At 42.5% G+C, this 20,643-nt stretch overlaps 2 protein-coding genes and 1 pseudogene across 3 annotated transcripts in view; 2 read left to right on the top strand and 1 right to left on the bottom strand.

The window, feature by feature from the left end:
- The window catches only part of LOC144334634 (olfactory receptor 13C7-like), a 143,846-nt gene that overhangs the window by 78,479 nt on the left and 44,724 nt on the right, over positions 1 to 20,643 (top strand). The gene's annotated exons all lie outside the window — the stretch shown is intronic.
- On the top strand, positions 544 to 10,124 carry LOC106993725 (arginine/serine-rich coiled-coil protein 2 pseudogene; annotated as a pseudogene). The gene is made up of 2 exons (XR_013405133.1): positions 544 to 658; positions 9,044 to 10,124. The product of XR_013405133.1 is annotated as an arginine/serine-rich coiled-coil protein 2 pseudogene (transcript).
- LOC694437 (olfactory receptor 13C7) lies at positions 10,830 to 11,853 on the bottom strand. The gene has a single exon (XM_015117591.3). It carries the CDS (start codon positions 11,834 to 11,836, stop codon positions 10,877 to 10,879), a length of 960 nt encoding a protein of 319 aa, XP_014973077.2. The 5' UTR covers positions 11,837 to 11,853; the 3' UTR covers positions 10,830 to 10,876.

Here is a 20,643-nt window from a genome sequence, read left to right as displayed (position 1 = left end):
GGGAGGACCTGTCTGTGGAGAGGAGTTACCCACTCCAGTGCCTCATCTCTTCTGAGAGCTGAGAAGAAGTTGGGATGACCAGCTGTGGAGAGGAGCTACCCACTCCAGGGTCTCTTCTCTGCTGAGAGCTGAGCAAATGTCGGGACAACTGGCTATGGAGAGGAGCTACCCACTCCAGGGTCTCCTCTATGCTGAAGGATGAACACTTGTCAGGACACCCTCACTGTGGAGAGGAGCTATCCACTGTGAGTCTCCTCTGAGCTGTTATATCACTCAATAAAGCCCCTCTTCACCTTGCTCACCTTTCACTTGTCCATGTAGCTCATTCTTCCAGGGTGCAGGACAAGAACTCAAGACCCACCAAATGGAGGGGCTGAAACATGCCCCTTGCTTGCCACATTGCAAATGACAAGAAGGAGAGAAGAGCTGCAGCCCTTCAGGGAACCCAGACTTAGGAGCTCCCCAAGCCAGGGCTGTGACACCCTTTTTAGGGTTCTGTGATTCCTGGCATCTTCAAGCTTCCAGGCACCACCATGTTCCCCAATGCCAGCCATGGAAGCTGCTTGCAGTATGCCTGGTCAGCTGCAGACTTGCAGGGAGCTGGCACCCATGCTGGCACCTGGAGCTGTCTGCCCTGCCACAGTCAGCGTGCCTGGATGTACGCAGAGGCCATACCCTACACTCGGCTCGCTCACCCCTCACCACTTGGCTCACTGGCAGGCAGGGGATCCAGGCAGGTAGTGTAAGCTGAGTGCAGCCTGCCTGGCCAAGTGGGCCCAGTGGGCCTGAGCAAAACTTGGGCAAAGGCAACACTGGCCACAGAGGTTGCTGCCTGGTGAAGCAACACCTCAATGATCCTGTAACATTATGTTGGGAGGGCAGGGACTTGAACACTAGACCTCTTGAATAACATCAATCCCTGGACATGTTCCAGATTTACAGGTGATAGAAACCACAAATGGCAAAGTCCCAGTAGCAGGAAGGGAGTCTTTGATTACAAGAAGCACTACATGTTGAGTCCAGAATAATTGTTTCAGAACTGATTTCTCCAAGACTTGTGCCAGGCATGATAACGTGGTACTGTGTGCATGAGGCTTATGAAAAGGAATATATATTTTACGTAAGCTAGTAGATAGTAATTATATTAGTTGTGACTTTTGTTGCTCCCCCTCCTAAGAAAGCAACTTAATTTACATTAGCAAAAACCAGAATCCACTATAAAGGGTTGTCCATTAGAAACAAAAGTTCAGGAATGTGAATGTAGCCAGGTTTTAGGAAAAATGGAAATGAAAAAATAGGAACACATGAGGATTCTCTAAACTAAGGGTCCACAAGATTAAACAGTTTTTTTTTAAAACAGGCCTGAAGTTACACAGGCAGAGGCACTCCATGTTAGTCTGGCTGCAAAGTCCATACTCTTAACCATCTCTCAACTTTGCTCCTCTCTCTCTCTTTGGCTACTCTTTTCTCTTTGCAGACATGGTTACTCTTGACCTCTCCAGTCCACATAGTCAAACATGATTACCTCACAGCTCCCAAGTTTGCATGCTATGGATCCAATGACTCACTCCCTGGTACTAATGACAATTCTCGAAACCTGGCAGAAAGAATCTGATTGCTCTAGGGAGAGTCAGTGTCACTCAGAGCAAACATGAGTGACTCGCTCTGTGGATGGGGAAGAAGGATGGCTGGAGAAAATGCTCAGAGAAATCAGATGGTTAGGTCATAAACTGGAAAGCCACCCCGAATGTGCTACAGTGATAAATCTGAACTAACTCAGTTAAGTGTGGTGTTATAGTCTGTCTTCAAGTGTCATGAGGCTTCCTTTGGGGAGTTGTTTAACATATTTCATTAATAATAAAAATGTTAATGTATTAATTGGAAGGTTACTTTTTGATAGTCACTGTGCATTTTTTTTTATTGTTATACTTTAAGTTCTAGGGTACATGTGCACAACATGCAAGTTTGTTACGTATGTATACATGTGTCATGTTGGTGTGCTGCACCCATTAACTCGTCATTTACATTAGGTATATCTCCTAATGCTATCCCTCCCTCCTCCCCTCTCTTCACAATAGGCCCTGGTATGTGATGTTCCCCTTCCTGTGTCCAAGTGATCTCATTGTTCCATTCCCACCTATGAGTGAGAACATGCAGTGTTTGGTTTTCCGTCTTGTGGTGGTTTGCTGAGAATGATGGTTTCCAGCTGCATCCATGTCCCTACAAAGGACACAAACTCATCCTTTTTTATCGCTGCATAGTATTCCATGGTGTATATGTGCCACATTTTCTTAATCCAGTCTGTCACTCATGGACATTTGGGTTGATTCCAAGTCTTTGCTATTGTGAATAGTGCTGCAATAAACATACGTGTGCATGTGTCTTTATAGCAGCATGATTTATAATCCTTTGGGTATATACCCAGTAATGGGATGGCTGGGTCAAATGGTATTTCTAGTTCTAGATCCTTGAGGAATTGCCACACTGTCTTCCACAATGATTAAACTAGTTTACAGTCCCACCAACAGTGTAAAAGTGTTCCTATTTCTCCACATCCTCTCCAGCACCTGTTGTTTCGTGACCTTTTTAATGATTGCATTCTAACTGGTGTGAGATGGTATCTCATTGTGGTTTCGATTTGCATTTCTCTGATGGCGAGTGATGATGAGCATTTTTTCATGTGTCTGTTGGCTGTATGAATGTCTTCTTTTGAGAAGTGTCTGTTCATATCCTTTGCCCACTTTTTGATGGGGTTGTTTGTTTTTTTCTTTTAATTTGTTTGAGTTCTTTGTAGGTTCTGGATATTAGCCCTTTGTCAGATGAGTAGATTGCAAAAATGTTCTCCCATTCTGTAGGTTGCCTGTTCACTCTGATGGTAGTTTCTTTTGCTGTGCAGAAGCTCTTTAGTTTAATTAGATCCCATTTGTCAATTTTGGCTTTTGTTGCCATTGCTTTTGGTGTTTTAGACATGAAGTCCTTGCCCATGCCTATGTCCTGAATGGTATTACCTAGGTTTTCTTCTAGGGTTTTTATGGTTTTAGGTCTAACATTTAAGTCTGTAATCCATCTTGAATTAATTTTCGTATAAGGAGTAAGGAAAGGATCCAGTTTCAGCTTTCTACTTATGGCTAGCCAATTTTCCCAGCACCATTTATTAAATAGGGAATCCTTTCCCCATTTCTTGTTTTTGTCAGGTTTGTCAATGATCAGATGGCTGTAAATGTGTGGTATTATTTCTGAGGGCTCTGTTCTGTTCCATTGGTCTATATCCCTGTTTTGATACCAGTACCAGGCTGTTTTGGTTACTGTAGCCTTGTAGTATAGTTTGAAGTCAGGTAGCGTGATGCCTCCAGCTTTGTTCTTTTGGCTTAGGATTGTCTTGGCAATGCAGGCTCTTTTTTGGTTCCGTATGAACTTTAAAGCAGTTTTTTCCAATTCTGTGAAGAAAGTCATTGGTAGCTTAATGGGGATGACATTGAATCTATAAATTACCTTGGGCAGTATGGCCATTTTCACGATATTGATTCTTCCTATCCATGAGCATGGTATGTTCTTTCATTTGTTTGTGTCCTCTTTTATTTCACTGAGCAGTGGTCTGTAGTTCTCCTTGAAGAGGTCCTTTACAACCCTTGTAAGTTGAATTCCTAGGTATTTTATTCTCTTTGAAGCTATTGTGAATGGGAGTTCATTCATGATTTGGCTCTCTGTTTGTCTGTTACTGGTGTATAAGAATGCTTGTGATTTTTGCATGTTTATTTTGTATCCTGAGACTTTACTGAAGTTGCTTCTCAGCTTAAGGAGATTTGGGGCTGAGACGATGGGATTTTCTAAATATACAATCATGTCATCTGCAAACAGGGACAATTTGACTTCTTCTTTTCCTAACTGAATACCCTTTATTTCTTTCTCTTGCCTGATTGCCCTAGCCAGAACTTCCAACACTATGTTGAATAGGAGTGGTGAGAGAGGGCACCCCTGTCTTGTGCCAGTTTTCAAAGGGAATGTTTCCAGTTTTTGCCCATTCAGTATGATATTGGCTGTGGGTTTGTCATAAATAGCTCTTATTATTTTGAGATATGTTCCATCAATACCGAATTTATTGAGAGTTTTTAGCATGAAGGGCTGTTGAATTTTGTCAAAGGCCTTTTCTGTATCTATTGAGATAATCATGTGGTTTTTGTCTTTGGTTCTGTTTATATGTTGGATTACGTTTATTGATTTGTGTATGTTGAACCAGCCTTGCATCCCAGGGATGAAGCCCACTTGATCGTGGTGGATAAGCTTTTTGATGTGCTGCTGGATTCGGTTTGCCAGTATTTTATTGAGGAGTTTAGCATCGATGTTCATAAGGGATATTGGTCTTAAATTCTCTTTTTTTGTTGTGTCTCTGCCAGGCTTTGGTATCAGGATGATGTTGGTCTCATGAAATGAGTTAGGGAGGATTCCCTCTTTTTCTATTGATTGGAATAGTTTCAGAAGGAATGGTACCAGCTCCTCCTTGTACCTCTGGTAGAATTCAGCTGTGAACTCGTCTGGTCCTGGACTTTTTTTGGTTGCTAGGCTATTAATTATTGCCTCAATTTCAGAGCCTGCTATTGGTCTATTCAGGGATTTAACTTCTTCCTGGTTTAGTCTTTGGAGAGTGTAAGTGTCCAGGAAATTATCCATTTCTTCTAGGTTTTTTAGTTTATTTGCATAGAGGTGTTTATAGTATTCTCTGATGGTAGTTTGTATTTCTGTGGGGTCGGTGGTGATATCCCCTTTATCATTTTTTATTGTGTCTATTTGATTCTTCTCTCTTTTCTTCTTTATTAGTCTTGCTAGTGGTCTATCAATTTTTTTGATCTTTTCAAAAAACCAGCTCCTGGATTCATTGATTTTTTGGAGGGTTTTTGGTGTCTCTATCTCCTTCAGTTCTGCTCTGATCTTAGTTATTTCTTGCCTTCTGCTAGCTTTTGAATGTGTTTGCTCTTGCTTCTCTAGTTCTTTTAATTGTGATGTTAGGGTGTCAATTTTAGATCTTTCCTGCTTTCTCTTGTGGGCATTTAGTGCTATAAATTTCCCCCTACACACTGCTTTAAATGTATCCCACAGATTCTGGTATGTTGTATCTTTGTTCTCATTGGTTTCAAAGAGCATCTTTATTTCTGCCTTCATTTCGTTATGTACCCAGTAGTCATTCAGGAGCAGGTTGTTCAGTTTCCATGTAGTTGAACAGTTTTGATTGAGTTTCTTAGTCCTGAGTTCTAGTTTGATTGCACTGTGCTCTGAGAGACAGTTTGTTATAATTTCTGTTCTTTTACATTTGCTGAGGAGTGCTTTACTTCCAACTACGTGGTCAATTTTGGAATAAGTGCAATGGGGTGCTGAGAACAATGTATATTCTGTTGATTTGGAGTGGAGAGTTCTGTAGATGTCTATTAGGTCCACTTGGTGCAGAGTTCAGTTCAATTCCTGGATATCCTTGTCAACTTTCTGTCTCATTGATCTGTCTAATGTTGACAGTGGGGTGTTAAAGTCTCCCATTATTATTGTATGGGAGTCTAAGTCTCTTTGTAAGTCTCTAAGGACTTGCTTTATGAATCTGGATGCTCCTGTATTGGGTGCATATATTTAGGATAGCTAGCTCTTCCTGATTAATTGATCCCTTTACCATTATATAATGGCCTTCTTTGTCTCTTTTGATCTTTGATGGTTTAAAGTCTATTTTATCAGAGACTAGGATTGCAACTCCTGCTTTTTTTGTTTTCCATTTGCTTGGTAGATCTTCCTCCATCCCTTTATTTTGAGCCTATGTGTGTCTCTGAATGTGAGATGGATCTCCTGAATACAGCAAACTGATGGGTCTTGACTCTTTATCCAATTTGCCAGTCTGTGTCTTTTAATTGGACAATTTAGTCCATTTACATTTAAGGTTAATATTATGTGTGAACTTAATCCTGTAATTATGATATTAGCTGGTTATTTTGCTTGTTAGTTGATGCAGTTTCTTCCTAGCATTGATGGACTTTACATTTTGGCATGTTTTTGCAGTGACTGGTACCTGTTGTTCCTTTCCATGTTTAGTGCTTCCTTCAGGATCTCTTGTAGGGCAGGCCTGGTGATGACAAAATCTCTAAGCATTTGCTTGTCTGTAAAGGATTTTATTTCTCCTTCACTTATGAAACTTAGTTTGGCTGGATATGAAATTCTGGGTTGAAAATTCTTTTCTTTAAGAATGTTGAATATTGGCCCCAACTCTCTTCTGGCTTGTAGAGTTTCTGCCGAGAGATCTGCTGTTAGTCAGATGGGTTTCTCTTTGTGGGTAACCCAACTTTTCTGTCTGGCTGCCCTGAACATTTTTTCCTTCATTTCAACTTTGGTGAATCTGACAATTATTTGTCTTGGAGTTGCTCTTCTCAAGGAATATCTTTGTGGCATTCTCTGTATTTCCTGGATTTGAATGTTCGCCTGCCTTACTAGGTTGGGGAAGTTCTCCTGGATGATATCCTGCAGAGTGTTTTCCAACTTGGTTCCATTTTCCCTGTCACTTTCAGGCACACCAATCAGATGTAGTTTTGGTCTTTTCACATAATCTTATATTTCTTGGAGGCTTTGTTCATTTCTTTTTACTCTTTTTTCTCTACACTTCTCTTCTTGCTTCATTTCATTCATTTGATCTTCAATTGCTGATACTCTTTCTTCCAGTTGATCAAGTTGGTTACTGAAGCTTGTGCATTTGTCACGTAGTTCTTGTGTCATGGTTTTCATCTCCGTCAGCTCGTTTATGGTCTTCTCTGCATTGATTATTCTAGTTATCCATTCATCCATTCTTTTTTCAAGGCTTTTAGTTTCTTTGCACTGGGTATGTAGTTCCTCTGTTAGCTCTGAGAAGTTTGATCGACTGAAGCCTTCTTCTCTTAACTCGTGAAAGTCATTCTCCATCCAGCTTTGTTCTATTGCTGGTGAAGAGCTGCATTCCTTTGGAGGGGGAGATGCACTCTGATTTTTTGAATTTCCAGCTTTTCTGCACTGCTTTTTCCCCATCTTTGTGGTTTTATCTGCCTTTGGTCTTTTATGATGGTGATGTACTGATGGGGTTTTGGTGTGGGTGTCCTTTTTGTTTGTTAGTTTTCCTTCTAACAGTCAGGACCCTCAGCTGCAGGTCTGTTGGAGTTTTCTTGAGGTCCACTCCAGACGCTGTTTGCCTGGGTATCAGCAGCGGAGGCTGCAGAAGATAGAATATTGCTGAACAGCGAATGTTGCTGTCTGATTCTTGCTCTGGAAGCTTCGTCTCAGAGGTGTACCCAGCCATGTGAGGTGTGAGGTGTCGGTCTGCACCTAGTAGGGGATGTCTCCCAGTTAGGCTACTCAGGGGTCAGGGACCCACTTGAGCAGGCAGTCTGTCCGTTCTCGGATCTCAACCTCTGTGCTGGGAGAACCACTGCTCTCTTCAAAGCTGTCAGACAGGGATATTTACATCTGCAGAGGTTTCTGCTGCTTTTTGTTTAACTATGCCCTCTCCCCAGAGGTGAAGTCTACAGAGGCAGGCAGGCCTCCTTGAGCTGCAGTGGGCTCCACCCAATTCAAGTTTCCTGGAGGCTTTGTTTACCTACTTAAGCCTCAGCAATGGCGGGCTCCCCTCCCCCAGACTCGCTGCCACCTTGCAGTTAGATCTCAGACTGCTGTGCTAGCAATGAGGGAGGCTCCGTGGGCGTGGGACCCTCTGGGCCAGGTGTGGGATATAATCTCCTGGTGTGCCGTTTGCTAAGATCCTTGGTAAAGCGCAGTATTAGGGTGGGAGTTACCCGATTTTCCAGGTGTTGTGTGTCTCAGTTTCCTTTAGCTAGGAAAAGGAATTCCCTTCCCCCTTGCACTTCCCAGGTGAGGCGATGCCTTGCCCTGCTTCAGGTCTCACTGGTCAGGCTGCACCCACTGACCAGCACTGACTGTCCAACACACCCCAGTGAGATTAACCCAGTACCTCAGTTGAAAATGTAGAAATCACCCATATTCTGTGTTGCTCACGCTGGGAGCTGGAGGCTGGAGCTGTTCCTATTCGGCCATCTTGGGCGCCCCATCCCGCTATGCATTTTTAACATATACACATACTGATCTTCACAACACCTCTATGGAGTTGGTTTAATTATTTCCATCTTACAAATGAGGAAACTAAGGGTTCACAAGATTAAATAGTTCTTTCTAAACAGGTCTGAAGTGTGCAGGCAGAGGTACTCCATGTTAGTCTGGTTGCAAAGTCTATGCTCTTAGCCAGAAGGGTAATTATTAGTAGGCTTGGAAATTATTGCCAGCATCCAATCTAAAATCATAAAGAAATGAAATGGACTGTGAATATAAACTTCATATTGTAGTAATGATTTATCTAGAGGAAGACTGCTAAAGATTCTCTTCTTGGGCTGTATTATCTAGTTTGGTGGTGTTGCAGCAAACTCTTCAGTGACTTTGGGTAGAAAATAGACATGCTCTATGTATATTAAGAGGAAAAAGAGTTACCCAAAATTTTCTCTAGGATATTAAGCAGGAAATAATTAAACAGACAACACTCTGAGCTCCTATAGTCAAAGAGGGGTTAAATGATGTCATTCAGGATGCATCTTGATATTGGCAATTTTCTAAAATAGCAGATTGGTTTTCAATTTGGATGCCAATTAAGAAGTGACTTTTCCAACTGCTGAAAGCAGCAAGTGGAGGTGCGGCCCTAGCGGCCAGGACTCTGAACTGTGGCAGCTAGTGATACAGAATGAGATGGACTAACCCCACAAAGGACATCACCAGATAGAGATAAGAAAAAAGAGTAGTCAGATGTATCTGTTCCTCCTGGAGCCTCAAAACATCATTATTCAAGATCACGATCAAGGTCAAGAGAAAGAAAATGAAAGTCAAGTAATAAAGGAAGAAAACACAGGAGCTGGAACAGAAGCAAAGAGGCAAGAAGACATGAATCCAAAGAAAAATCCTCTAAGAAACACAAATCTGAGGAACATAATGACAAAGAACATTCCTCTGATAAAGAAAGAGAGCAACTAAATTAATCTGAAAATAGTGAGGACAAGCACAAATGCAAAAAATGAAAGTCATCAAGAGGCAGAAGTCACTCAAGATCTAGGTCTCGTGAAAGACGCCATTGTAGTAGAAGCAGGCTGGAGCAGAAGTCTCGATCCAGGAGTGGGGAGTGGAAGAAGTCTCAACCTAGAAGCAGAGAGGGGAAGAAATCAAGATCCAGAAGCAGGGAAAGAAAAGGGCATATCAGATCTCATTCCTGCTCAAGATCGAGACACAGGCATAGGACTAGAAGCAGGAGTAGAACAAAGAGTAGGAGTCGAGATAGAAAAAAGAGAATTGAAAAACCGAGAAGATTTAGCAGAAGTTAAAGCTGGACTCCGAGTCCACTTCCCTTCAGAAGCAGAAACACAGCAATAGACACACAAGAAGCTTTAGCTAGGAGGTTGGAAAGGGCAAAGAAATTATAAGAACAGCGATACAAGAAAATGGTTGAAAAACAAAAACAACAAGAAATAACTGCAGCAGCTGCAGCTACTGGGGGTTCTGTTCTCAATGTTGCTGCCCTGTTGGCATCAGGAATGCAAGTAATACCTCAGATAGCCATGACAGCTCAAATGGCAGCCCTGCAAGCTAAAGCTTTGGCAGAGACAGGAATAGCTGTACCTAGCTACTATAACCCAGCAGAATTTCCATGTGAATCCATTGAAATTTGCTGAACAAGAGAAAAAAAGGAAAATGCTTTGGCAGGGCAAGAAAGAAGAGGACAAATCTTAATCTGCTGAAATACGCGAAAAATTGAATTTTGGAAACAAGGACCAAAATGTCAAATTTAGGAAATTGATGGGTATTAAGAGTGAAGATGAAGCTCGATGTAGCTCAGTTGATGAAGAAAGTTACAAGACTCTGAAGCAATAGGAAGAAGTATTTAGAAGTTTAGATGCTCCGTATGAAAAGGCAAGATCACAAATCCACACACAAAGAGGAATGGGTTTGGGTTTCACATCTTCAATGTGAGGAATGGATGCAGTTTGAAAAAGATCATACTTTAAAGTTTGGGACTTTATATACTTCTTGTTCTGATATCAGGTCCTTGTTCACCAAACAGCTAGCATTCTAGCTTGCATGGGTGTTACACTGACTTTCATTTATTGAAACATATGAATTTTTATAAATATCAGATAAGTGACACTGGTGTTAGTGTTGTAATCAGGTTAAACCCACTTACACTAAACTTGACAGGACTATAGAAGGACAATATTTTTTAGATCATGAATTCTACTTTTCAATACATAAAAGCTGTAGGTGGGATAAAAATCTCACACATGGATCTTTTTCGTGTCTACTGTCTTGTGTACTTTTGTACTTAATCTTGTACACTTATTTTCATCTCTTGAAACATGAAAGAAATGTTATGTAGCTGTTCTTTAGAAGATCTGGCCATTTGGCACATAACTTAGCACAGATAACCTGGGTGGTGATGATAATAAAAATGGTTTTCTCAAAAAAAAAGTGACTTTTCCTCACTGTCATGCTCCCCATTACACAATACAACAGAAAACAACGTAATTGTCACATACAAATTGAAACTGGTCTGCACATGAACAAAGAAATAAGTGTTTGTTTTACAAAGTTCTAATTTTTATTGCTTATTTTTTCAGAATAAAAATACAAAGAAAATTTAATAGTCACTTATTCTCGGTTCTAGGTAATTTAGCACATTCTAAAGAGTTAGTGTTCCATCTTCCATCACGAAGAAAGCCCCATCTCAATGAACATCAGTTTGGAAACTGTTGTGTGGGACCATTAAGCAAGTCTGTGCTTACTGAGTAGACCCTTGTGTAAACAGAACCAAAAGACACACCGCTTCCTCTCACTATCGCTGGGTGAAGCATTTCTGACTTACCAGGCTCCTCACAGCAGCCTTCACGTCCTTGTTCCTCAGGCTGTAGATGATGGGGTTGAGCATGGGGATCAACACTCCATAAAAGAGGGAGATGAGCTTGTCTGAAACACCCTGTTTGTCGGCCCCCAGGGGGTCCTTAGACTTGGGCTTTGCATACATGAAAAGAATAGTCCCATAGAAAATCACCACTACAGTAAGATGTGCAGAGCAAGTGGAGAAGGCCTTTCGCCGTCCCTCAGCTGAGGGGATCCTCAGGATGGTGGTGAGTATGAAGATGTAGGAGACAAAGATGAACAGGACTGGGACCCCCAGGAAGATCACGTTGGCCACCCCCATGCTGATCACATTGATGGAGATGTCAGCACAGGCCAACTTCAGAACTGCCAGGATCTCACAGGTGAAATGATTAACGATGTTATCCCCACAGAAGGGTAACTGTACTGCAAGAGAGATCTGCACCAAGGAGTTGGCTCCACCAGCCACCCAGGAGCTGGCAGCCATGGGCACATAGGCAGCCTTGCTCATGACTACTGGGTACCTAAGGGGGTTGCAGATGGCCACATAGCGATCAAACGCCATCATGCCCAGGAGCACACACTCTGTGGCTCCCATGGCAAAGGAGAGGAACATCTGCACTGCACAGCCTGAGAAGGAGATGGTTTTCCTGGGAGTGAGGAAACCGTCCAGGACCAGAGGAATGGAGGAGGTTGTGTAGCAGATGTCCAGGAAAGAGAGGTTCCCGAGGAAGAAGTACATGGGCATGTGTAGGTGGGAGTCGGACACAGTCACCAGAATGAGGACCCCGTTGCCCAGCAGGATCACCAGGTACATCAGCAGGATGAGCACAAAGAATGTTTTCTCCAGCCTTGGCTGATCTGACAGGCCGAGCAAGACAAATTCTGCCACAATGGATTGGTTGGCCACTTCCATTTTAAATTCTCTCTTCCCCATTTAGGGAAACTGAGAACAGCAAACATGTTTATAAAGATCAGTATGTGGTATTTATAATGAGACGCTTCTAGAACATATAATCAAATTTACCCTTTGAGATGCCAAACTGTAATATCAGCAGCTAACAGATAAAATTCACTGCCTACTGAAGTTACCTTAAAAGTCAGGACATGTCAGATCAAAAGTAGGAGAAGCAGACCCTGGAAATCTAATCAAACCATGATAAATGAAAGAATTTTCATCAGATCAGTGGTATTAACACACTTGAAGGAATGGATATGCAAGGAAGGATCTGCATAAGCTCCATAAAAGAGGACCTTTGAGGGCATGCTGCATGGTTCCAACACTGACCAGGGAAGTGGGCTCCTCTGGCCAGCCCTGCTTGTCCCTGAATTGTCCCTGCAGTGTCCTTGGAGGCTTCAGGCTGTCACACTCAGTGATGCTGGCCACTGACATCACCCCACCCACTCCCCTGGCTCTAATTCTCTGATGATAATTCAGCTCCAAATACAGTCCTTCCCAGGGAGTATGTGATGAGCAGAGATGGGGAAAACTAGGGTCTATCCAGCATTTACATTTGTTACTTGATTCCTGGTTTCTAGTTCATTTCTCGTGAGTTTGGTTGGGGATCTCCCTTGGCTGCCCTGTCAATGAGGAGTTTCTGAGCAAGAGAGCTTGGAGACACTAACAGAAGCACTTCCATATCCCCTCTAACCAGCCTTTGTTCCCAGTACTGCTGTTTCCCAGTCTGCTCCAGACCCATGAAGGAGCAGGAATAGAATCCAAGGACAAGTGTCCCTCATGCCTCCCAGTGTGAGTTTGTGGGTAGATTCTGTGCTTTGGGAGCAGTTTTATGTCACAGCTCGTAACTCAGGGCTTTCTATATCCAAGCTGACCATTAAACCACTGCAATGTCATGGTAATGGTTTCTCCACGGAAGAGCAGACAATTCCACCCAGGCTTACAGAGGGATCGCTCAAAGGAGGCTGAAAATGGCACCGCAGACCTATAGATCCAGCACACTAGAGAAAACAAGCCTTGGCTGGGCGCAGTGGCTCATGCTTGTAATCCCAGCACTTTGGGAGGCCGAGGTGGGCAGATCATGAGGTCAGGAGATTGAGACCATCCTGGCTAATACGGTGAAACCCCGTTTCTACTAAAAATACAAAAAAATTAGCCAGGCATGGTGGCGGGCGCATGTGGTCCCAGCTACTGGAGTGGCTGAGGCAGGAGAATCACGTGAACCCAGGAGGTGGAGCTTGCAGTGAGCCAAGATCGTGCCACTGCACTCCAGCCTGGGTGACAGAGCGAGACTCTGTCTCAAAAAGAAAAAAAAAAAAGAAAGAAAGAAAACCTCAAGCCTTGACTTCTCATGTTAAGATGAGGAAGCTGAGGCTCAGAAAGGAGCACAGGCAGCAAGGACAGGGCCAGGTGGCTCCTCACCTTCTCCCCAAGGCTCCTTCCCTTACCACTCTGATTAGATCCTTGCTGGTCCATTTGTGCCAGAGTAGAACTACCAAGCACTAAAGAATCGACTATGAAGTCTTGATTATCCTCTCTCTCCCTAGGATATTCATGAAGAGTAGAGGTATCACACCTTTCTCCGAGATCTCTGCCTCATGTCAGGGCTTGGGTGGGGGTGGATGGTGTCCCTGGGAGCCACACATTCCATCTGTAACTATCACACTGTTGCTGGCTGCGAAAGATCTGGTGGGAGAAACTGGGCCCAGTTTGAAGCCATCCTCATGCAGTTATCAGAGGAGATTGACTGAACATCAGGAATATGTGGGGAAAAGAGATCCGTCTTTAGAGTTACTAGCACTGCTGACTGGAAAATCTTAGACTTGGCGGAGATATTGTAAAGTAACTGGTCTTGTCTCGCTTCCCTCCATTGCACGAATACCTTCCATGCAACACAATTTTCCAATTTTTGTTTGGAACACCTTAAGGTAGGTAGAGCTCATACCTCCCATTCCTTTGTCGGATGGCCTCCATTGCTAGAAAGGTTTTCCTTACACTGGGCAGAAGCTTCCTTCTAATGTTATCCCCCATTCTTCCCCCTACTCTGCCCCATCCCCACACAGGCCTAGACTCCCAGAACATGCCTGCTCCCTTTCCCTTATAAAAGACCCTATGGAAGCTATGGCCAAGTTCCCACTCACAACCTTTGCTCTTCTGCTCACCTACCTGAGGAAGGTTTAGCCACAGAGAGAACCCAGTCTACATCCAGTGTGGAGATAAGTCCATGATGGAGACAGGCACTTACCTGGACAAAAGGTCTCATAGCAGGGGATGATGCTGGAAGGTCTCCAGGCTTGAGAAGTGATTGTTCCAGCTGCCCACATTGACCATCTCCAGCTGCCCACATTGACCATCTCCAGCTAGCCCCATCGGTTGGGGCTGTGCCTGGAAGCATATAGCAAATTCTATTTAGCTGTCTTGGAACTAAACAATTTCTTCAAATTTCACAGCAAGGTAAAGGGAATGTGGGGTTGGCCATAGCTGAAGGGGCTCTAGCTGCTAACTTTCCTGCTAACTTTCCTCACCTCCATGCCTGGTGAGATGCCAAGAGGAAGCACAGCTCGAGGAGCTGCTTCCCGCTGATTCTGCAGTCATGCCCTGCCTGCATGCTCAGGGCGGGCACCCTGTGCCTTCACCCAGACCTGCTCTCCAGAGATTCTATCAGGGAGCCATGGAGCAGTTTAGAGCCTTGGTTGTTTGGGAGCCAGTTTTAATCCCAGAAGCAATTTAAAGTTTGGTGAAGGGCCTCACAGGAGTTTAGGGTGTGCGTCCCACAGACAATTATACAAGTTGCGGACAGCTCTATGTAAATCTTAACTCTCGCTGCAAAGAAATGTTCCTTGGATTCCTGAACCCGGGAGGCGGAGCTTGCAGTGAGCCGAGATCACGCCACTGCACTCCAGCCTGGGCGACAGAGCGAGACTCCGTCTCAAAAAAAAAAAAAAAAAAAAAAAAAAGAAATGTTCCTTGGATTAAAAAGTTTTTATCCTGTCCTTGTTGGCATTCCTGCAAGTAGAGGCAATAACTAAGTTCTGACCATGCTTTGGCCACAATGTTATGTCTGTCTGAGGAGGCTGTGCCACTTGCCTTTGCAACCCTAACTGTCAAAACAAGAGGGAAAAACTTTGCCTCTGCTGAGACAGACACACTGGTCATCTACATGTGCCCTGAGCATGGCCTCCCCTGCAGCCCCTCAGCACACATCCAGAGCTGACCAGCCCTGGCCCCTGCCCTTGAAATCAGGAAGCAAGGGACATGTGCCATGGGCCAGCACCAGATGCTAGAAAGAGAGCGAAATGACAAGGATAGGGCCTCTGGCCTCCAGAAAGTTCCTGGTGACAGCTACATTCTGTGAGATAATTGCCAAGTGCCCTTAACTTATATGAGAGCCTGGGGACAGGGAAGAGTCAGAGGAAGAAAGTCAGGGAAAAGGGCATGAGGGGGGTCCAGTGTAAGAGACCTGTCAGCAGAAGACATTGCAGGGCTTAGGGACAGATCAGGGATAAAGAGAAAGGTTGAGCAAAGGGCAGGGTTTTAAAACCAAGAAAGAGAAAGAAAATGAAATAAGACAAAACAAAACAAAAACAACAATAAAAAAACAGAGGAGATACAAAGGAGAGGATATTTAAACTAGCATAGGGGACTGGGGACTGAAGGGTTGTTTAGACTTGGTATCAAAATATTCCCCAAGTTATCCCCACTGTGATGGTTACTGAAGATAAGGATGAAAATAAGAAGTCTTTCTTATAATTGAGGATTATGGATTAGTGGGCAAGGAGGGTTTGAGTTAATAGTCGGGCACTAATATTAATAGTGGTTTCCACGTTTTGCAAAATGCTTTTAATCAATCTCCCTTTACCTGGCTACCGAGATTAACTTATACTCTCCATTCCCACTGCAAAATGTGGGGACCAGCACCCATGTCAGGTTCCTGGCTGCCCAAAATGCCTGCTCCCTGTAGCTGGGAGTTACACAAGCCAATTGTTAATCTTGTAGTGGTATTAAGTTAATTTAAATTACACAAACTGACCTAAAAAGAGAGTGGAAAGTGTTGTCTTTATGAAAATTAAGTTGAATGCTTCGGATAGATTCATAGTAAAATAAATTGCTGTCATATTAGATGTCAGGGAGAAAATTGTTAAAATCGAGACAGATCCTGCATCACAATTCTTCTGCAAAAATCTTCAAATTCTTACTCTGCTTTAAGAAATTTAAATTGAAAATTGTAGACAATGTGCCATGGGTGTGATTTATTTAAGAGTCCAATTAGTGGACTCACACACAAGAAAATATCCTCTCTCTGTGTCAAAAGATTGGAAAATAAATACAGTTGTATGTTTTCTCGAAAATGTTTAAAGTAGTGATTCTCAAACTTTTTCTTAATCTCAAGACTCCTTTTTTTTCAGATATTTCTCTTGTCCCTTTCTCTATTCTTCTTTTGCGTATGTTACAGTTTTTGTATTTGTCTCACACTTCTGGGATATTCTTTCTGGGTTTTTTTCCCACAGTCTTTTTTCTCTTTGCCTTTCAGTTTTGAGAGTTACTATTGCAGATTCTCAAGCTCAGACATTCTTTGTTCAGCCATATGTGGTCTATTAATGTGCCCATCAAAAGCATTCTGCATTTCGGTTACAGTGGTTTTGATACCTAGCATTCCTTTTTTATTCTCTCTCAGAATTTCCATCTCTCTGCTTAGATTACCCATTGGTTTTTGCATGTTGTCTGCTTTTTCCATGAGAATCATTAGCATATTAATAATAGTTATTTAAATTCCTAGTCTGATAATTCCAACATCTCTGCCATATCTGAGTCTGGTTCTGATGTTTGTTCTGTCATCAAACTATGTTTTTTGCCTTATAATATGCCTTGTGAGTTTTTGTTGAAAGCCAGACATGAGGTAGTGGGTAAAAGGACCCGCAGTAAATAGGCCTTTAGTAATGTGGCGGTAGAGGGTAGGGTGGGGAGAGATGGGTGGTGGGAAGTGTTCTATAACCCCATGATTGGGTCTCAGTCTTTTAGGAAGCCTGTGTCACTGGAATGTGATCAGTACAAGTGCCTCTTAGTTTTTTTCTCCCCTTTAGATGGGACAGAAGGTCTGGAGCTTGCTAGAGTTAGGCATTTCTCTTATGCTGGGTCAGTTAGGCTCTGATAAAACCCCAGTAGATTAGACCTTGGTAAAAGAATGCTCTGGGCCAGGCATGGTGGCTCACACCTGTAATCCCAGCACTTTGGGAGGCTGAGACAGGTGGATCACTTGAGGTCAGGAGTTCGTGATCAGCCTGTTGCAAACAATTGCTTGGAGTCACAAAGAAAATGAGCACTCAAACAAAGGATTTCTCAACAAGGCAAATTTACTTCTGCTGAAGGGTGCTGCTCATGCTCTTGGTTGCTGCAAGAGCACAAGGAACAAAGGAAAGCAGGGGTATTTATTCCTGACACTGTCCCTACTTCTGTGTCCTGCTTCCATTGGCTGGAACTGGACCACACATGCTAAACTGGTCCCAACTGGCCAGGATCTTAAATTTTTCCTAAATAGGTAAACGTGCAATGGAGGAACAAAGGAAAGGAGGAGGTCACTTTTGGGGGAACTAGGAAGCTAACACATTCCCAAATAAAGAAGGGGACGTGAGTTATAGACTGACTAAAGCTAAGGCATGCGTGGACATGTCTGAGCACGGCAAAGGCAGGAAAGATTACTTGCAGAACAAAGAACAAGAAAGTTGTACATACTGTGTCTTTGAAGAGGAACTTTACTGTATTTAACAAGCCTGACCAACATGGTGAAACCCCATCTCAAAATACAAAATATTAGCTGGATGTGGTAGCACATGCCTGTAGTCCCAGCTACTCAGGAGGCTGAGGCAGGAGAATCACTTGAACCCAGTAGGCAGGGGCAGAGGTTGAAGTGAGCAGAGATAGTGCCACTGCACTACAGCCTGGGCAACAGAGCGACACTGTCTCAAAAAAAAAAAAAAAAAAAAAAGCTTTGTTGTATTTCAAAATGGTTACTATAAAGTATGGGGAGCACCCCCCCCACACACAAGGGCTTTTGAACTCTGAGACTTGTCCACACTGAGCCTCCAGCAATTTGTTAGTTGCAGTTCATGTTTTCCCACCCTGGTACTGTCCAATGGAGGTTTTGCCTGTGGGTCTCTGCTCCAGTAAATTGTAATTCTCTGTGTCTGCCTGACAGATCTAAGAAGAGTTGTTGATTTTTCAGTTGATTCAGCTTTTCACTTGTTATTAGAATGGAATGACAACTTTCAAGCTCCTGACATGCCAGACCAGAAACCAAAAGACCCCCCCTTTACTTTCTTAGAAATTATTGAGCATTCCAAAGAACTTTTATTTATGTGGATTATATCTGTCAATATTTACCATGTTAGAAATTAAAACTGATAAATTATTTGTTATTATGTTTCAAATTAACAATAATAAACACATTAAACGTTAATATAAATTAAAACATTTAAATATTTTAAAAATAACTATATTTTCCAAAACATTTAGTGAGAAGAGTGGCATTGTTTTACACTTTTTGCAGTCTCTTTAATGTCTGGTTTAAGAGAAGACAGTTGGATTCTCACATCTGCTTCTGCAGTCAATCTGCTTCATTGTCACTTGTCATGTAGCTTCTGGGAAACTCCACTGTACTCTTGTGGGAGAATGATAGTGAAAAAGGCAGATAAAATCTTAGTATTATTAGAAAAATAGCTGTGACCTCATGGAGCCATCAAAGCGTGTCAGGGACTCTCCAGAGTCCCTAGATCACATTTTAAGAACTATTGGTTTAAGACTGGATGTAAACATAGATAATACTGCCCCCTCTTCATCAACTTTGAAAAAGCTAATTAAATTAACTATCCAAATGTTGGCCCTGACTACAGCAGGTAAGAGGGCTTCTCTTCTACTTAAGTAGCAAGCACTAGGTAAAGTACATTTCCTCTTTCAAACCTCACAACAACCTTATGTGGTAAGTAATATTATCAATCCCTTGTTTTAGATGTGGAATCTAAAACTTAGAGAGATTAATAAACTTTCCCAAGGTCTCTAGTGAAATAGAAATAACCTAGAAGCTATGAGATATACAAGACTAGAACAAAAATCATGTACTCAGGCGAGTTGAAGCTGGAGGGATAGTTAGGGAAGTCTCTAAGGCATGACAACTGTGTGAAAATAAGGAATTAAGTGTCCTTATAGGTCATATGCCTTCTGCCAATCAGTAATAATCATAATAGTAATAAAGTAATAATAGATATTATTTGTTAGTTGCCTATTATGTTCTGAGCATTGTGTGGACATTCATTCTCTTTTTTTAATTGAATCTTCTCAAGAACCCAATGAAATAGGTATTTTTATTCACATTGTAGAAATCAGGAAAAGGCTTAGAGAGTTTAAGTAAACTTTTGAAGTTTATCACAACAGGAAATTTTAGAACTGTGATTCAAACCCAGTGATATGGTTTGGCTGTGTCCCCACCCAAATCTCATCTTGAATTTGCACATGTTGTGGGAAGGACCCAGTGGGAGAAAACTGAATCATGGGGGCAGGTCTTTCTCATGCTGTTCTCATGACAGTGAATAAGTCTCATGAGATCTGATGATTTTTTTTTTTTGACAGGAGTCTTGCTCTGTTGCCCAGGTTGGAGTGCAGTGGCACAATCTCAGCTCACTGTAACCTCCGTCTCCCGGGTTCAAGCAATTCTTCTGCCTCAGCCTCCTGAGTAGCTGGGATTACAGATGCGTGCCACCATGCCCAACTAATTTTCATATTTTTAGTACAGATGGGGTTTCACCAAGTTGGCCAGGCTGGTCTTGAACTCCTGACCTCAGATAATCTGCCCACCTCGGCCTCCCCAACTGCTGGGATTACAGGCATGAGCCGCCATACCCAGCTGATCTGATTATTTTATAAGGGGGAGTTTCCCAGCACAAGCTCTCTCTTTGCCTGCTGCCATACACGTAAGACGTGACTTGCTCCTCCTTGCCTTCCACCATAATTGTGAGACCTTCTGTCATGATCGTGAGGCCTTCTGCCATGATTGTGAGGCCTTCCACCATGATTGTGAGGCCTTCCGCCATGATTGTCCAGCCATGTGGAACTATAAGTCCATTAAACCTTTTTCCTGTATAAATTACCCAGTCATATATGTCTTTATTAGCAGTGTGAAAACAGACTAATATACCCAGGTTGGTCTAATTCTACATACTGTGATTTTAACTGCTATGATATATTGCCTTCTGTAAAGTAAGTGCTTAGATTTGATTGTTATTTGTAGGCAACCTTGGATTCTAGAGAGAATTAGCCCTGTTGTTTGACTGCTGGGTCTGGATGGTAGTCAAGGTAAGTCCCATTAAAACCAAGTCCATTGTAAGATACTTAGAAAAGCCTACATACTGAATGACTCATTATGTGGCTTTCTGGAAAAGAGAAAACTATAGGAGTGGAATTCAGATCAGTGGTTTCCAGGAGCTAGAGGTAGAGAGGGAACTGACTGCAAAAGGGCATGTAGGAACATTTAGGATAAAGGAAATATTTTATTTTTTGATTTCAGTGATGGTTACATGACTGTAGTATGTATCAAAACTCATTGAATTGTATACCTTAAAAAGGTGGGTTTCTTTTACACTCCAAGGGTGTATGCGTATGTGAATTATACTTCAATAAACCTTAAAAACAAGCTCATTGTAATGTTTTGAACTGAAAAAAAAGTGAGATGTAATTCAATACCATAAAATTAACTCTTAAAATATACAGTTAGTGGC

The sequence above is a fragment of the Macaca mulatta genome, chromosome 15 (genome assembly GCF_049350105.2).
Source record: "Macaca mulatta isolate MMU2019108-1 chromosome 15, T2T-MMU8v2.0, whole genome shotgun sequence".
Classification (NCBI taxonomy): Eukaryota; Metazoa; Chordata; class Mammalia; order Primates; family Cercopithecidae; genus Macaca; species Macaca mulatta.
This window is presented reverse-complemented; position numbering and strand designations above follow the sequence as displayed.

Coding starts and splice junctions, on each gene's coding strand:
- LOC694437 (XM_015117591.3), bottom strand. CDS start 11,836: ATGGAAGTGGCCAACCAATCCATTGTGGCAGAATTTGTCTTGCTCGGC.